The 19,052-nt window shown below is 43.3% G+C and overlaps 1 protein-coding gene across 2 annotated transcripts in view; it reads right to left on the reverse strand.

Annotated features, from left to right (window-relative positions):
• LOC120950050 (protein dead ringer) overlaps positions 1–19,052 on the reverse strand; it is a 107,098-nt gene that overhangs the window by 61,727 nt on the left and 26,319 nt on the right. For both annotated transcript variants that reach the window (XM_049606197.1, XM_040367788.2), the window contains 3 exons: positions 17,428–17,585; positions 16,842–17,359; positions 15,628–15,728 (listed from right to left, as the gene is read on the reverse strand). In XM_049606197.1, coding sequence (XP_049462154.1) covers positions 15,628–15,728; positions 16,842–17,359; positions 17,428–17,480 — 672 coding nt within the window. In that variant the 5' untranslated portion in view covers positions 17,481–17,585. The remainder of the gene's footprint in view (positions 1–15,627; positions 15,729–16,841; positions 17,360–17,427; positions 17,586–19,052) is intronic.

The raw sequence follows: 19,052 nt of genomic DNA on the forward strand, positions 1-19,052 counted from the left end.
ACAATATTGATGCGTTCGTGCATCAGAAACAAATGGTGCGAGAAAAATATCAACACCGAAATTTCGATTCCTGCCCTTGGCATAATTCTAACTCTTGTACTGCGGTGAACGTAATACACATGTTCTTAAATAAATATCGCTGTACTTATAAGGCCCTTGATCACTAGATCTGAGAGACGACAGCAAATGTGTCTTAAATGCTATCATATGACGTTTCAATATGATGTAAACAATATTCCAAAATAAAACAAAATTATTATTTTCATCCGAATGTCAATGATATAGTTCAATATATATATTTATTTGTTACATTGTGATTTAAAATGCAACATTATCAACAATAATCAACAAATGCAACATTATCCTCAGTAGTTTGGTCAATTTGATTCTTTTGAGACCTCTTCAAAACGATAATAACTTTAATAGGCAGTTAGATGGATATTTTTAATGGATCTTGAGAAAATTTACCTCCCTTTGATGATTATGTTTAACAGAAACGGTTTCAAAACTAACATTTAATCACTACATCGCCTCTCCAAAGTTTGTCTAGCAGAGCAAGCTGAGGGTTTAGCAAACAATTAAGACATGATACTATACAGCTGTTCACGTTCGCGATTAAGCTTCCGACAATAATCCCACCCCGACAAGATATGCTCCTGTAAGGACACAGGGACATCCGACCACTTTCGTTGAACAAAACGAATCAGGGAACAAGAAAAGCTGCACCGCCAGAATGTCATTAGGATGTCACGGGGCCGTTAAAATCACGCCATATCTCACCCTCACACTCATCGCTGGCAGCACAGCATCTTCTTCAAAACCCGGGCTCTAATTAAATCGTGCAACAGAGGGATCGTCCTTGTTTCATCACCATCCGACAGTCCCAGCAGCGAGCGAGACGAAAGCTAGCCGAAGACGATTAATTTTGATTGGAAATTGATGAAGTGATCACTATTAATAGACTCTTCGCTGAGGAGGCCAGCGCAAAGGGGGAAAAACGGCCCAAGCAAAATGAATTCCCCACGGAGGCATCAGTGTGCACATCCTTTTACGATGGCACGGCAGGCGTGCCTTGAGGGAAAAGCGTTGCTTTCCAGCACGGAACGAGCCGTGACAATCGATAAATTAATCCCGCCACTAAATATAGACGTTCCTCGACCGCTCGCCGGATGGATTTGGGATCGGAAATTTGGAGAACGTTCTGCGCCCTTTTACTGCCCGTTGATATGTGTTGCATGTGATGCAGTTCATACCGCATCATGCCTGCATGGAAAGAGTGAGGGAGTGTGAGAATCACTCAAGTGCGTTTATCCGCTCACGGGACGATGCTGTTGATGATAATGGTGATGATGAGGCTGATGCTATCCCAAAGCGAGAGGGTACTTTAATTTCTTTTCACGGTTGTACCAACACAATAGAGGGAAGTGTCTATGTTGAACATTAAAAGAATGTGTAAAATCGTGTAGAACAACAAAGCTAAGATTTCAATGTTTTATCTTTTCCATATCACGAAACAATTTGAGCAAATACATAGAAACTATCTGAAATAGTGGCAACGATTAGACTATTATTTTCCAAGATGTAATGGTAATATTTTTATAATAATCATTTATAATATCATTAATTCTATCTGCTCATATGCTTTTTTCCATGCAATATAATTTAAGATTAGCTATCTAGTCATAAATAATTTAGACTAAACTTTGATCACAGTGCATCGCACAAACCGATACGTCGAATATACAAGCCCTGAAACATGTAAAGAATGCTGAGCGGTTGATAATTAAAACCATAACTCCTGGCCACACAAAACACTCTGCTCTCACGGTCAGCTGGCCGCTCGAAAAGGTACGCTAGGGGCTAGAATATTGCACCAGAACACGACGCATCGGCAGCGCGCTTCAACCCGCAGGCACCGTCCCCCCCAAAGTCGTTCGCCTTCCTATCCTCCTCCTCGCGGAAAGAAAGCGAAGTTCAGGCAAACTGCACGGGCCTGGGCAATTAATAACATTAGCGAACCTGCGGAGAACATATGTCCCGGGACTCACACTTCACACGAATAGCTTCCCTCCGTTCGGGGCAGAGTTTGACAGGATGTGTGTTGCAGCGGAGTTGGAACATATGGAAGCCCGCGCACTTCACTGTGGTACTGCAAGAAATTGCTGGAGGATACAATATTGCACGCGGAAGACAGTCAGGAAGATTTCTAGCGAGTTTTGTTGCACACCCCTTTCGCTTGCGGACTCTAAACCGAAGGAACCGGGGCAGGAGGACACGAACAACAATGGTGGAAAGTGATCATTAGTACGAATCATTTTAATCAGCGGTAATTACTAGTTTTATATCTCGCAGGCACAGTACGCGTGCGATTCGCGCGAAACCTCGTGCCTTTCGCTCGCGTTGTGTTCTTTCCGCGCACTGCAACTGAGTGTGCCAATTGCAGGCCAAAAGGGCGCTCGCGTTTGCGCTGCACCGGGTGCTATCCGAACTGGCCTGCGACCAGGACCGTGCCCGTGTCTCATTTGTCTCAGGTCTGTCTACAGTTTTGCGGGCAGAAAGAAGGAAAAAAACGCCGAACGAACGGCCAAATGGACGCTCGGACAGGGGCGTTTACGTGGCCCTGTTGGCTTGTGGGTATTAAGCGGCAACCGTCATTTGTTGTCACTGCCGGCGGCAGCGGCGGTGGCCGCTGACTACCAAAGATGCAGCAGTGTAAAGCATACGGGAAGATTCTAAATATTCCCCCGGACTGGCAACCGATAGAGCACGGAGGATGCAAATTGTATGATGGCAAACCCACACCCATCAAAACGAGATGTTTTTGACAAGCACTTAGAGATGCGGAGTGTATAGCGCTATGATAAATCTCTTTATTTTGGGATGTAGCACATGCTCGATTAGGTTATGCTAATCAATTCAGAAAAGTCGCTTGAAGTAGAAGTTTGAGGTTTGTATATTATAAGAATATTTTTAATTTGGATAATTAGGAAAATAAATGTTAAGTCGTATTTATATCCTAAGTAGTATGAGTCGATGCTCTGAAACATGTCTAAAACTTGAGATAAATGTAGTTTTTAAATTCAAAATTTAGTTAAATTTAAGTTTTGTTTTAGTTCAAGTTTTTAGTTCCAATGTAGTTATAAATGTAAAAAACACAATTCAATTCATGCTTAGTAACACAAAATCCATAGATTGTACTTCGTTTGCTTTGTTTGTAAAAATATTCCTAAAATTAAATTTCGTTACATTGTATAAATAATTGGAACCTGTAATAAAACATAACAAAATCAAAATAAATAGTTGTGAAAAATGGCAATCATTTCATAATTTCAATTATTTTCTAACAAGAAAATCGAAAAAAACGAATAAACAAAATCAATCTAATACATTCCATTTTGCGCTCCGTAAAGACCCGTAAATAATCCTCCGAAATATGCATCTCTTCCTACGGCAAATTAAATACTCGCCCGCCATGTACCAGTGCTCCATGCATGCGGGCTCTGTTGCTCCACCATTTACAGACTTCTATTTATTTCGTTAAAAGTCGGTAATTTATCGCTCCGTGCCGTTGAAAGAATGAATAATTCAAAACAATTTATCATGTTGCGCTCATCGGCATTACGTTCGATCGTCATCTCGTATTCAGCGTCATCGGTTCATCATTTCGCCGGTCCGCCCGCTCGCCCGCTCGTTCGCTCGCCACCACCGGGATCCTGGGATGGCCGCAACAATGGGCTACGGTGAACGATTCCAGGTTGCGTCGAACGAGACGAACCGATCGGGGGACGGGAGTAGAGATTCGGGGAGGGAAAAGCAGGACGGAGATGATGCAGGGTAACTGAGGACCGAACAAATATTGTGCCTCGCGTAAGAAATGGGTGCATTTTGAATATAATTTGAAAATAGAAAATAATTACACCACACGGCGTCTGGTTGGGGATGAGGCAAAAGCCTCGCGCCCGCACGCGCCCATCGTCGACGAACTCGCTGACGTCGGTGACGAGAGCATTAATATTAAATACTGCCATAATCTTACTTTCTACCAATCGCTTTCCACTTTGCCTCGCTGCCTGTGCTGCGCGCCACTCTCCGGCCAGGTTTGTTGATGTATCAATTTCCACAAAACAGCATGTGAGGCACTGGGCATTAAATAATTACCACACTCCGAGCACACAAACGGACGCCATTCAGGCGATCGGGCCCCGTGGGAGTCACAAGAAGCCTTTTGCCGATCGTTCCTGCCCTCCGCAGGACTGCTGCAACCTATTGCGCTCTCCAGCGCTGTGCAGGTGAACGTGCGAAGCAAACGTATGTATATAATCCCACCCGCAGATTGCCGGGCACCATTCATCAGCGAAACGTTTTGTCAAACAAAACAAAACACACGGCCATGCATGAGAGGGGAGCGAGTGGCGAGGGTGTGGAAAGGAGCCACAGACTATGAAAGATCGTCTCTCACGTCTTTTAATCCTCGTCGATCAATCCGTTCCGGTGGCAGGCGCGAGGAGGCGCGAGATTCCCGCGGAGCGCTAGTGACAGGGCACCGGGTCGACCAACAGCCGGTGTGTGTGAACGGAAGAGCGAAGCGAGTTCATTCATGCCAGTGCGGCTGGCTGTGTGGTTTGCTAAATGGATAGGGAGGATTTGAATAAAGCTCCAAAGATGCGACACCAACGGTTCGGTCGTTCCTGCATTTTCACACCCTTTCGTGCCTGTTGACTCTATTAAAAGAGTTCCATTTTCATTCAATTTGTAGCGCGGGTTCACATTAATGGTGTACGTTTTTTTTGTGCTGCCTTTATGTTGCACTCTTTAGCGGGGCGCGAAGACACTGCGACTTTACTGCGGTTACATTGTAGTGGTGTGTGTGCTGTGGGTACAGCGTAAAGCAACAAATAAAAAAAAGGAAATAAAATTTATATTACACATAATACGACCACAATTTTTCACAGCGATCCCAAAACAGCTCCTCTCTGCTTCATGCTTTACTGACTGGTGCCTTTGCAATGGTTGTTGTTGAAAATGAGACGAAGGAACGATTCATTACATGAGTGATTTGAAGCGCTTAATCTTTGAACTCAACACTCTCTGCAACACGCTGCAGCCCACATCGAATAGGAATATCGAATTGGAAGCATAATTGTAACACATCGGGCATGATGAAACTTGCTAGGTGCAAGATGAAACGATCGTTTGGTGCCAGTATCTAACGCAAACAAGCGAAATGACACTCAATTTGTTAAAATTATACAAATGCAACAATCAGACGATGATGCGAAACGTTTTGTCACAAAGTACGCAAACTAGCTACATTTCAACGCGAGGTTTGGGGTGATGCGGGTATGATAGATAGACAGATAATTCGTCTGTCATGTACAATGCTAAAAAAATTACAACAACCTTTAGATGCAATATTGCAAATCCAAACACGGTACTATACTACCGCAGCAATTTTACTAAAACAACTATAAGGTCTCATTTTATCTAATACTTGTACTATATGCAACAATGTTTAATATCACATAATATCTCGCTTAAACATGTTCATACATATCAAGCATTTGATTATGATACATTAAAAAAGCCCTTCTAAATTAATGCCTGCGTCGTGCCACTGCAATCACGCTGAACATGCAACTGAATGGAAGGGTTGCCTCCTGCCACCAGTCACGCAAAGCCCACAAGACTGTGCGAGTTCAGCACACCGGCGAGAAGAAATGCATGCACCCACACACACACGCACACCGGAGATGCAAACTATATATCCTCTGGTGCATGTGGCAAACCTGAAGCTGAGCGAAATTAGCATTCTCTTGGATATACATCGTTTTCTCATTTCTGTCCCGCCATCTACCGAGCACCTTTAGAGCGCATGGTTGTATCCACCCGCCGGAGACGCCGGAGCGACCCTGCCAGCGATCATGATAAATGCACCGAACAAGGGCGCGAAAAAGAGTAATGCACATCATGTAAAACACTATAAAATGTCTATCAGCAAATTAATCTGCCACAAACGAGCAAAAGGCACCTCCCGCATTCGCTCTTGTCTGGGACCGTGCTGCACTTCTACATTCTCGCATTGCAGTCCCGCACGGCGTGTGAGAATGTGCTGGCGGGATCGTTGGTGCATCGTTCAAGCCACTTCTCATACACACACATACACACACACACACACGTACTAGAGGTTCGGTTGAAGTGCCCTGATCCCTCTCCCCACGCGCCAATGCCTAATCTGGCCTGCACGAGCGAGCGCTCCCGATGATCGGGCGCACGGACACAAATCATCGCTCGTGAAACGTACGCCAATTCACACTTCCACTCGTCGATGGGATTTTGCGAAAGCGAGGGACCACCGGCGAAAAACCGGCAAACATCTAAGCGAATTCCTTGAGAAAACGGTTTGCAGCAGGCTAGCGAGCTGCACATTAAACTGCAATACTTTATGATGGGTGAATGTGGGATGAGGGGGTGAAATGGTTTTCGCTAATTTTGAAGCAGGATTTGGTGCATATTCGTTTGGCGCTGACAAAGGGCACTGTGTGGTCTCGGCGCGGTAAATGTCATTGGGCGAAGGTGGATAATCATGACCGAAAAAAGTGTGGCGGCATCGTAAATAGCGTTGAAATATTGCCGCATTGATTTGGGTAGCTGCTTGGTGAAAAGCTTGGGAAAATTGTTTGTTTTTCTTCGTGAAACATGCTTTGTATGGAGTGAAGGTTTGTAAATTTACTGATGCTGCAGGTGTAGATAATAAATATTGTACTGAATAAATAAGCTTTTAAAAGTTTGCATTACAATTTGTCAAATTGTAGCCAACTCCATACGCAGCAGTGCTTATGGGTTATTCCTAGTATCACATGAATGAGGATGCCTCACCAAAAACACCTCCAAGAGGCTGAGGGACTGACCACATCAATCACGTCATCGCATACAAAAATGATTTTACTGTAATTTAATGAAAGTCTACTATAAAACCACGTGTTTCACTTAATCTTCGACATAACGCATGACCTTAAAACGGACAGCCCACATCATACATAACTTAATCAGTTATTGAGTTCATATAAGGCATACAAGATGCTAGGTTTTATCTTACGACAATTCCGTGAATGTAGTGATGTCTTATGTCTTAAGTCGTTGTTTACTTGTCTTGTGCGCTCGTGTGTGGATGCGAATTAGCAGAATAGAGGCAGAATAGAGGCAATACAATGAAAGTTTACAAAACTTGCTTTAAAATGCGACCAATTCAGAGAACTTACCATCATGCCAAATTATCGCTCGGTTTGCCTTCTACTTGGCCTACACACGCTCGAACACCGTTTTAAGGTAAACTAATGTGTATTTGTTGCTAAAATATTAAACAACGAATTAGACGTCCCTTGTTTATTAAAGAAGATCAACATATACGCGCCTTCGAGACCTCTCTCGTAACTTCCTTGTTGGTGAGAAAAGGCGTACCTTATATGGATGCAACAAACCGTTACTAGCTAAGGTTTGCTAAGGAAATAAGGCAATTCAATTATTGCAAATTAAATTATTATTATTATTATTGCGATTTAGGTGCACTGTTAGACTCTAATCTTAACCTAGACCAATATTTTGACGCTGTTATTACCAAAACAAAGAAGACTTTATGTTTTATACTAAGATCTAGCCGTATGTTTCATGATCCTCTGTGTCTATAAGCGTTGTATTGTTGTTTTGTCTGTCCAATCATTGAATATCGGTCTGTTGCGTGGACCCCGACTCGAATTATTTAAATCGATAGGATAGAAACAATTACAAAAAATCACTCGAATTGTCACTAGTAGGCTGCCATGGACAGATCGATCGATGAGATTCCATCGAACGGGTCGTGCTGTTTATTGTTAGTGCTTGATACTTTGAAGAATCTTTTTAAGACCTGGACAAATTTTAGCCATTGACCACCGCTTTCGTCTCCACTGTGCTAACGTTCCGTTGATTAGTATGACTAAAATTTTAAATGATTGCTATAGTGTTGTCGATCTTTCCTTTAGTTCCCAAAATTAGATTCCCAAATGTTCAAATTTTTTGCGTGATTTTTGGTGCTCTTTACAAGTATAGGTGTACGTCTAGGCTTAAGTATTTTATTTATTTTTTATATATTTTTATAGTATTTTTTAAGTAGGTTGCTAAAGCTAGATGCAATTAATGAAGTAAATAAATAAATAAATACATGGTCTAATCACTTTGGTATTAATTTAACTACCAATGCATTTAAAGAGAATATTTTAGTAATTTTCAATTTTTGCGACACCGGATCAAGGCATATGTTAGGGCAATAAGTAAGGGATTAGGTATAGGATAGCAATTAAGTATTCCGTTTGTCTTAGCCTTAAGAGGGCAAGATACACATGTTGGTAATTAAAGAAATAAATTTTTTTTTATGAAAAGCTACCAAGAACTTCCTCCAGTTCAATAAAAATGTTTCAAAAACTAAAGTGAAACAGATTAAATAACTTGCTGTATAGCAACAAAATCTTGGGTTTATTTTTACCAATCGGAACACTGAGAGAGCACAGTACACAGTAGTTAAGTGCATTCATAAAAATGGCTCGCAAACCTTTGCACTGGACCCGCGAACGTGTTAACTCAATTAGTATATTGATTCTACATTCCAAAGAACGCTCTGAATGATGCTATTCTGCAACCAGCAACATCATTATTCCATCTCAAGTATGTTGCTTAACGATCGGCTCGTTAAATTGATGATAATTTGCTGGGCAGCAGCCTATGCCATGTTTTGCATATCACATTCGGCTGCCTGTTAATCTGCCGAAGAATTCCGTTCCAACGGTACTGCCGATTTAACCGGTCTGTTCTAAAATAATAGCACAATGCTAAGTGCAACAAGGTTCGATTGCGGCTTTTACTCAATGAAACATCGAACGTTCGCAAATCATAGCAAACCTATCCTACCTGGCTGCGATAGGGAATGTAACCTTGTAGGATTCGAATTCGGTACACGCGGTGTACACGCTATATTTCTTTTGCCCAAGATACACACTTTCAAAATGATAAATTAACAAGATTGCTGCAGTTTTCGGTTCGAATTTCACATCCAACGATGTTGAAAATTAATTTGCATGCATCAGCTGCCCCAAAAATCCACAATGCGTCGAAGCAGTCTCTACCTCACGGCAATTCTGCGCGTTCCTGCGTTCTGCAGTAGCCAGCTCGAACAACAAATTGACCAATCAATCTTGCCGAAAGGAAGGAAGGCCCAGCCAGGGCCGACGAGTTACAGCCACAGCCTTTTGTTGCTCCCTTTTCCGTCGCGTCTCCGCTTTGCACATCCGACAGCCCAGCGCGATCCCGATGCAGCGGTGCTCAAGCGGATATCTTTAAAATATATTATTTCCCAGCTCCCGAATGCACAATCGCAACCGGAATCGCATCATTATGCTCACGCATGTGATAACAATTTTCTGCATAACCGCACACCGGCGAAGGCTGTGGAGCAGTTTCCTTCCCGTCATTCCCTCGTGCTCGTGGAAGCAGACCGCACTTGCACTCCCGGCTGCAGCAGTTGAGCGCTGAGTTAATTCTTCTGCCTCGCAGGAAGGATGTCCGAAGGATGCCCCCCGGCATGCAACGACACGGAGACGGCGCGAAGATGCGAAACAAGCCAAGAAGAGAAGCCCTAAACAACACGATGTCCGATCGAAAACGCTAAGCTCCAAATACAGAAGCTTTCGTGATAAGCTTATTTAATATAATTTGAATACTTTCCAACACCTCGCTCATACTGTTTCCCTCGCCCTCTCGCCAGTGTGCGATGACGAGGCTGGCGCATGAGCTCTTTTATGTTATTTTATGGAAAAAAGACCAACTATAGACCATAGGAAAGAAAAACCTGTCTCGAAAAACTCTCCCTCCCTCCCTGCCAATAACAGTACCCCTTACAGCTTACCCCACCTAAAGCGGTTCGTTGAGAAAGTGAAGGATGAAATAATTTAGGAAAATTATCATAACTCCCATCGCTAGAGGAGAGCGGATCGAAGACGATCATTCCATCATTCATTCGTCGTGCTGCCGGCCCGATGTTTAGTATCCTAAGACTGCCACTCCAGGATGGAGGCAACGTTTTCAAATCCAAATCAGCCAAACGTTTGACGTGTCGGGAGAAACTGAGGTAGAGGAAAAAATCGTGAATGAAACGTTTCATGACCAACCAATTAATTTCCTTCTTATAGATCGAAGACGGGCGTTTCGTTTTTCCTTCCTTTTTTTATGTATGTTTCAAGAAACAGACCTTGAACTCTGGACTCCATCTGAAACGATCTGAACTCTCTCATCTCGACGGGATGGAAGCGACGGGATGGATCGCGTGGAGAAAATATTGACAGAAATCAAACTAAATCGTTGTTCTGCTTCAATTAACAGCCGAACGAACTCAACCGATTAGAGCAACAGTTACCGTGTCAACCCTATGCAGAAGAATCCTTGTGCGAACTGATCGTATCATGCACGCGGGGCTGCATTGGAAGCTATTTTTACCTCGCAGCAAACAACGAAAACGAATGGCCCAGGAACAAGAAGGCCCCTCCGAACGATCCTACGAAATGACGCTGGCTTCGAATAAAAACAGCCGGCGCGTTTCAGCCGAGAAGGTGAAAGATTGCAGGATGGATTTCATCTCGCAGAAATTATTCACCAACAGAATCAACCGAGTTGAGTAGTGGAGCAGGAAAAAAAACACACACACACATCCTAATGTAGCTGTCATTGGATGATGAGTATCGTTGAACCTGTCAGTGTAGAAACCGGCGAAGCAAGCAATCTATATGCGTAAGGTTACGAAAGAATCGATCGAATGGAATGCTAAATATTGTTTATTATTTTATAGCGAAGAAAAAACTAACCTTTCGCAGACTTTTTAAAGCGTAAACGAACAGTTCAGCTGATAGAGATTCTTTGAAAATATATCTCCTGTTCCTTTAATCGACCTATCGCTCGATTCATCAACATAGATGAATATGTTGCGCAATTCCTCTCGACATAGAGTGTATTACATTGCAAGCACATTGAGTGGAGACACCGTGCTGGGTCGCCTTCGCCATTGCTTGGTCGTATTCATAAGCATGCGCATCCTAGAAAACGCATCCGGAAGGCATTTCGACGCCATGCCGTGCCACCCCTCCCTAGTCCCGGACGAATGATCAACTATGTTGTATGCTGCGGAACATAGAACGTCTGCCAACAAACCGACCCGCTCTGACGGCCCGCAGCACCGTGCTAGACAGAGAGCACCCGTGCACGGTACCGAAAGAGAGAATCAGCGCTTTGCCGACGAAATTGAAATGTGACTAAAAGACAAATGCATCGGCATATATTACAACTGCAAAATAATGAACATACGCGATACCGGTGCATCGGCTGTGCGAGTGGTGAGTGGTGCATTCCGTAATGAAAGCCATCCCGCCCCACTCTGCCTCTACCCATTCGCAGCAGTCACGACAGGACCTTCGACGGACTTTCATCGCTGTCTCGTCGCGCTCGGCGCACGCGGAGGCACACAATTAGACTTCCATTTTTCGGTTTCAATTTCAGGGCAGTGTGAAGCGATGTGTTTGGCAAGCGGACTGCCTATTCAAAATGCACACACATACACACACACACTGATGCACTCGCACATACGACGCAAGTCGGTTTTAACCGCTGAATACTAATCAAACCCGTCTTAGTTTTAGTTTTCCTTGGGATGCCATGAGCGATGGATTCATTTTCCTTTGCACTCTGATCACTTAATCTCGTCCAATTGTGGTGGAAGGCAATTGGAGAAGCGTTACCTCATCTTAATGCACGACTCACGCGCTCGTTACGGGGTGGCTTTGGGGAGGAAATGCATCCTTTGAAATTTTGAGCTATATGTTGATTTGCAATAAGTAGTCACATTGTTATGATAAATACGTTCAGGAGTTTTGTACAGTAGAAAAATCGATATCAAAGATCGAAATAGTAAAACTAAACATCTGATAAATTTCTTAGATCTGAGACATTGTTATTGTTATACGCTTTGTAAAACATTATCAATTAATTTTATGTAAGGTCAAATGCAACAATATGTACAATCCATAAGAACGATCCTGAAATCGATCGAACAATGATCTCAGGCTCAAACTTAAATCCCAAGTCAACAACATCTTGCCAGCAACATCTACAAGGACTAATACATCGCGTCCATACTTTGTTCATCTATCTCCGTTTGCAACCAGGAGATGCCTTATTCCTGCAATATTGTGTTCGGTTTCGATTCGTTTGACTTCGAAGCTAATTTAATTAGACGAACGTGACATTATGTCAAATTATATTGCCGCGTCATACGCGCGTCCCATCACGCGCTCTGATCCGCGGTCCGGCATGGAGACGAACTGCAAACAAACGAACAGCTCCGTTCTCTTTACCGACTGTTTTATTCGCTTCATCTACCATCAATGCGGAGCGCCTTAGGGTGACTCATTGAGATGCTCAATCGATGCTTCACCCGGATGGTCGGGTGTCACACGGTGCCATACCGTGTCAGCATTGGTGCTGGCGGCGTGTCAGACAGAACGCAAACACGATCGCCGGTGGACATGCTCGACAAATTTTCCAACACCTCATATGGGTAGACACGAGGTTCGATTGTGAATATTTGCAATCTTGCAGCTCGGTGAAGCAACTATCGACGCATATGGTGTAGGGATATTTAAATGAAAAAATGATGAAATTGCAGATATTAATTTACTGAGAAATTCAATAGCACTTATGAGATTATTGATACAAAAACCCAATTTTTGAAACTTCAAACAGTTGTTAGACCACTCTGTTAAAATGAACATGATTTTTATTTTCGTTGATACACATCGCTCTGGATACACCAGTATGCAAAGATCGATCTCAATGGATTCCATTTCCCTGTGTACAACGTTTTCTCAGCAATTCGACTCTAAACGAAACAATCTCACGGAACCATAGAGCTATGTATGGACATCTGATCAACTACAATATCGCGATGACTTTACCTCAGGCCCCGTCCTCAGCATGTCTGTCACCCGGCAGAGGGTTGGTAGAACCGTCATCTAGGGCATGCAAGCAACCGGAAAGAAGACAGCAAATCGATTAGTAAAAGCATGAAAAATAATAATATCGAATACAGTGCCCGGGACGAAGTTGATGGACGAGCCGTAAATGTGGCCGCAACAACGACACAACGCGATCGAAGGACCCACACTTGGGCCTAGGCGGTTTCATCGCGCAATGATGGACGGTGGAATGAAGCGAGGATGTATGCATAAAGAAATACACGTACACGCGGTGTAACCAAACAGCAGGGTCGGGACAAACACGGGACACCAGGCTCAATGGTTCGTCCCCGCTCGTTCGATGTGAAAATTTATATCAAATTACTGTACACAATTTCGTTGCTGCAGGGGGTATGCCGAGCGATCGTCGCACGGTCGGTTCAATACTTTTCTTCACGGTCGGATTTGAGACTTCTCTGGCACACTGTTGGTTTACGAAAGGGGAAGCGTGGCCGCAAGAAGAAAAGGAAAACAATCACGCCAGTTGGGGGCTATAAAACCATGAACATAATAATGAACACGACAAACAGTTTATGGTTGCTTCGTCATAACGGAACATGCAGATGCATTTAATTGAGTTACAGAGATGGCAGTTTCAAAAAACCATATCCTAAAGCCAATTGGTTATAGTATTATACATAAAACGTAATTGGTTTGATAACTTAATGTATTACTTTTTTATCTTATCCAAAAAGTCTTTTTTTATCTTTTCTTTCGAATTGTTGAAAGCTAGTCTCAAATCTTTTTGAATTATTTGATGTTAACTTACGTCAGATAAAGTACATTACGAAAAACAAATCGTGCTGTGAATTAATCATAACAATGAAGAAACTTTAAAAATTAGGCATCTATTAAATCTAGCATAAAACGATTAATATTGCAGTTCTGTCATGCTGGCCCTACCGATGTAAGCTTTGCCTAACCTTACCTAACCTAACCCGCTAACAAAGTTCCAGCAACTTGAATCTTTTCCTGAGTACGTGCTGCATAGTCGAGCAAAATAAAACCGACTTTTATTGGCAAAATAAAGCCAACAGACACGTCTCCAAACTGCCGTCCCTTACAAAGTGCCCTTTCATCGAACCTTACTCACGGATTTTAGCTCAAGCAAATAGAGAAATCACACACTTAATACGAGCTCCACGCTAAAATGCATCACACCGCAGAGCTGAATGTACGACGACCCATTGCAATAGCACGCAGCTCTGATGAGCTCCTCCAACGATCGTACAATTTTCCGCCGCCAGTTATCATCTACGCCAGCTTACGGCTCCTACCGTTTGCACGGAAAATGAATATTCATCCCCATGACAACGGTAATAAAATGGATGACAAAAAACCAACCTTCGGAGTGTTGAAATAGAGGCAAGTAGATGTACCATCCACACGGAACGGAAGCATACGTAATGGTAACCGACCGTGTACATAATGCAGCCAATACTGGCTGCAAACTGCACACTGCACTAACGCGTCTCTGCCACTTGATGATGGCAATGGTCATCTTTCCCGTGCGCACAGCACTCGACACCACACGTATGATGATGATGATGATGGCAAGTATTAATTAATAGAAACGTGCTATTGACTCTGAATCGGCAATTAATCAGCATGTTATGGATGTAATTTATCTTGCCCGAGCAAACATGTGACCAGCACTTCACCAGAGTGGGTCTGTGTATCTAGCACTAAGCGCTGAGATGCCTTTCTTTGATTAGAAATTGCATTTATAGCAACAGGTAAGTGGATTGCGCATTTGAACAGACGAACGACAGATGAGAAAGAGAAAGAGAGAAGATTGTATCTTTAGTGTTTAATTGTCATATAAGCTTTTGCTGCAAAACTTTGTTTTGTTTTACAACGAATGGCAATTTTGAACGAATTGTTTTCACCACCTCGCTTTGCTGTGATTTGACGTTTTGAAATTATAACGAGTGTTAAAATGATCACCCTTCCAGTCTCCCCAGATTGCAATTCCAAATCGAAAACACTAATTCCACAACATTTCAGCGCTCCGTTGAATGAACAGTCCACTACCATCTCATCCATCCACTACCGTTGCGTATTTATCGTTGCATTAATAGTTAATTAAAATTGTAAACATCATGAATGATTGTAACCATAAATATTGATGCTGCGGCGGATTGCTCCTCTCGACGGCTTGAGCGTCATTTTGCACTCGAGGAAGTGTAATCCGCATGGCCGACTGGCTGTCCAAACGAAGGCAATAAATAAAACGTAACCAAACGAGCTAGCACCTAGCAGCACGGGCCAGTCTTGTGGTGCATGCTATAAAACATGCAATCTTTTGATTGCAAAATTACGACCCAACACGGGAGACACGGGAGAAGGGTTTGAGAAATTACGATCCCTTTCCGCGGGACTTTGAGCCCTGTCCCTCGACGTCAAATCGACGCCACAAATGTGGGCCGCAAAGGACGCCACGCATTTATAAACGTAGTGCTGCTGCTGGTGCTGCTTCTGGTTGGTTGGTTACGGGCTCCCGTGTTCCGTAAAGCATTCCCTTCGGATGGCGACTTACCTGTCGTACTTGTTTGAATTGCTCTTCGAAGCTCCAGCCGTTGTTTTGTTGCGACGAGTTCGACGTTTCACTCGAGGTTGACGAATTGGAACCGGGATTGCCTGGGGTGATTAAAAATTGGAAAGCGAAATGCGATTTCAATACCACGGGTTCCGTGCAACAATTTGTATGTGTCTCTGCGATGATATCCGGTTTATGAAAGTATGGATGTGATGCTTCATATGGAAGCCAATTTTATCGTGTAGCGAGCTTCTTTATTGCTTGTTTTGGTTACTTTTTATTTTAAATTTATCATTATTAAATATATATATTTATTTAACGTTTAGTTTTGGAACTGCTAAAAAGTAGCAAGGAAAAAACAATTCTTTTATTGGATATTACTTGGATGATTTTGGTAGGAAGATGATGTAAGAAGACAAAAAAAGAGATAAAATATCTCGTTCGCATCATCATCACGTTTTTATCGATGAATCCATCAATTGTATCATTAAGTTTTCATCTAAAGCCTGGATTACAGTTCATGTGATATTGAACCTGAAATTTTGGGGGTTTCTGCTATATTGCATTAAATATGAATCAAACTAGGGCTCATCGTACACCAAAAGAAAGGATATTACATTATATATTAGCAGCATTATATATATAAACATATTAACATAAAAATGATATTAACATATTCAATTTATAAATTAAATGCATTTCCTCGGTGAAAAAATAATGGTCAGCGGTGAATTTCAGGGAAATGCATTTAATTTAATCGTTCAATATGTTTTATAGTCTAATTATAAATTTAATATCCTTTGTTTTTGTGTATGATAGACTATATCCTGATAAATATTATTTATTTTTTTAAATATTGTTTTTTATGTATATATTAAAAAAAAACAAAATTTTGCGTTCACTTTCACGTGCGGGCTAAATCGACCTTAAATCCAAATTTTTATGTTTCTAATGTAGTCTTAGCTTTTAGGTATGATCATTAGAAACCTAGTATAAATATGAAATTGAATACATCTTACAATATGACTTCTAGATTCTTCAAAGGATTAACATGATGTTCGATTAAATTCAACTTTTTTTTTAATTGTGAAGTCTAAAAGCTCTGTGATTTAAAAGAATACATGATTAAAAAAAATGTTTTTTTTTTTAGACTTCGCGATTTCTGCATCATAAGAAAAAAAAATCAATAAAATGTAATAAAAGAAACTTCTTACCATCCTTGCTGATCGGTGCATTCGGAAGGGTGAAGGAAAAATTGCTCCCATTCTGTGGCCCCGTCTGCGCTTGTGAACCTCCTCCAGCAGCTCCACCTCCTCCTCCTCCGCCGCTACCAACATTCATAGAACCACCACTAGAACCACTCCCACCACTTCCACCCCGTGCATCATCTCTACCGGAACCGAACATGCCCATGCCGTTGCCGGCTCCGTTGGCAGTGCTGGCGGCGAGAGCGGCCCCGAACGGCGACGAGGCAGCATGGAGCGCCGCAAAGTCAGCCGCCATTTGTTCGCCCATCAGTGCGCCCACCTTCATGTCGCGCACCTGCATCTTCAGCTTTTCGAGCACGTCCCCATGGTGTCCCGCAGCCAGCCCCGACGCCAGCCCGGACAGCCCCGGTACGTTCATGTTGAGCGCAGTCAGATTGCTCAGCACGCCCAGCGGATGGTTGGCCCCGAACTGGGCGGCTGCGGCTGCTGCTGCGGCTGCCGCTGCTGCAGCGGCCGTTGCCTGGCTGTGGGGGAAAGAATTTTTCGGTACAAATTAATACACTCCTAATTAGAACCGGTCAATCGCGCTTACCTTAGCTCCGAGTGATGGTCTGGACTTCTGCCAAACTCCATGCCGGATGTCATCTTTGCGTCCGGCGACGGGCGATTCACATTAACGCCCTCGTCGCTCGACTCACCGTCCCGACCGTGATCCGTCTCGCGATCGGAGTGTTCGTCTGCCGTGTGGGACTGTGGGAAAAATGGAAGCGATGAAGAAAGTGCATTAAATACAGGGAATCGGACACACGTTTACAAATGTTTCTGATGCATGAAAATAAACACTGTAGGGTTTTTAAATACGCCAAAGCTATTATTGTAACATATCAGCATATAAACATCATCCTACCAATATTATGCGGTAACACTCCCTTACTATAAAAGCGGAATATTCCCCACTACCGGAGAAGGTGAAAATAGGACAGAAAACAATTAATTATGAACAGCACGACAGATCATAGCATACCAGAGGAAAAATAAACCCCGCCGTTCTGAACAACTCCCTCCCATATCGGCGAAACGATCGAGATTGAGAAAAGCGTCGTTATGATCGAGACATGTGGGAAAACTGGCCTGCTCTGCCGATGCGTTACTGCATCCCCAACGACGTTCTGCTGACGCTGACACAACAACTGTCCCGGCAAGATTAACCGACACGTCCATATATTTAACACTCGTTTTGATACATTGTCGCCGGTGTTGGGTCGCGATCTTCCGTCTGGTTAGCGTCGTCACTGGCACCCACGGAACGTGCGGTACCAGTAGAAAAAAAACGAACCCGCACACACACTTCGCGGAAGAGATCAACACACCCGGGAACCAGGAGCACAGGACTGCTGACCGAAGTAAAGGCGACGAGATTTGCTACCGAGATTAGCCGCTACACTACCGTTTCCTATATCTAGCCAATCAGATCGTCGTACCCTCGTGCCCACTGAACGGGGGCGCCCGATCCACAAACTGCCGACCGATAAAAATAAAATACAACGCGTCGGTAGCACTTTTATAGCCACTTTTATAAGCCAGTGGATTTGGACTGATATTAAACTGTCAAATTAATGAAATTGATGTAATATTTACGCTCCCTTCTTTCGCTGCCGGATGCGCTCGCTGCGAGGCAGGGAAACTCGCATTAGGTGTGAGAGAAAGCGTGTACCTTCTTATGCGTGTACCCAGCCTGCGGGGAAGAAAAGCGTCATGCGGCAAGGTGGAAGCGATTTATTTAACACTCAACAACATTTTGATTCCGGACGAGGAATGCCAGGGTGGAGGCGGGCGTCAGATAGACGGCCCACTATGGCACACACATGGAAGCACGGCGCTTGCCGAGTGTCACCACAGAGACACACACTAGGCGTTTGAAAACATTCCCAGCATCATTTAAGAATTTTATTACATCCCTTGCCTTGGGGGTCCCGTCGTTTTGAGAGGGGTTGGAATCGCTTTAGATCGTCGGCGGGTCATGTGCGGTCAAAGCGCGACTCTAGGTGAAGAGGTGAATAAATAAAAACCACAATATTAATTTGCAAGGAAACGTGTTTCTGTTGATAGTGCGGCGACATGCCGGATGATGGAGGTTGCTGTTTACGAAACCCGCGGACGCCTTTCGACGCCCGCTGCAGATGGAATCTAATTGAATAATTTATTGCTCACTAAGGA

The sequence above is a fragment of the Anopheles coluzzii genome, chromosome 2, assembly GCF_943734685.1.
Source record: "Anopheles coluzzii chromosome 2, AcolN3, whole genome shotgun sequence".
Classification (NCBI taxonomy): domain Eukaryota; kingdom Metazoa; phylum Arthropoda; class Insecta; order Diptera; family Culicidae; genus Anopheles; species Anopheles coluzzii.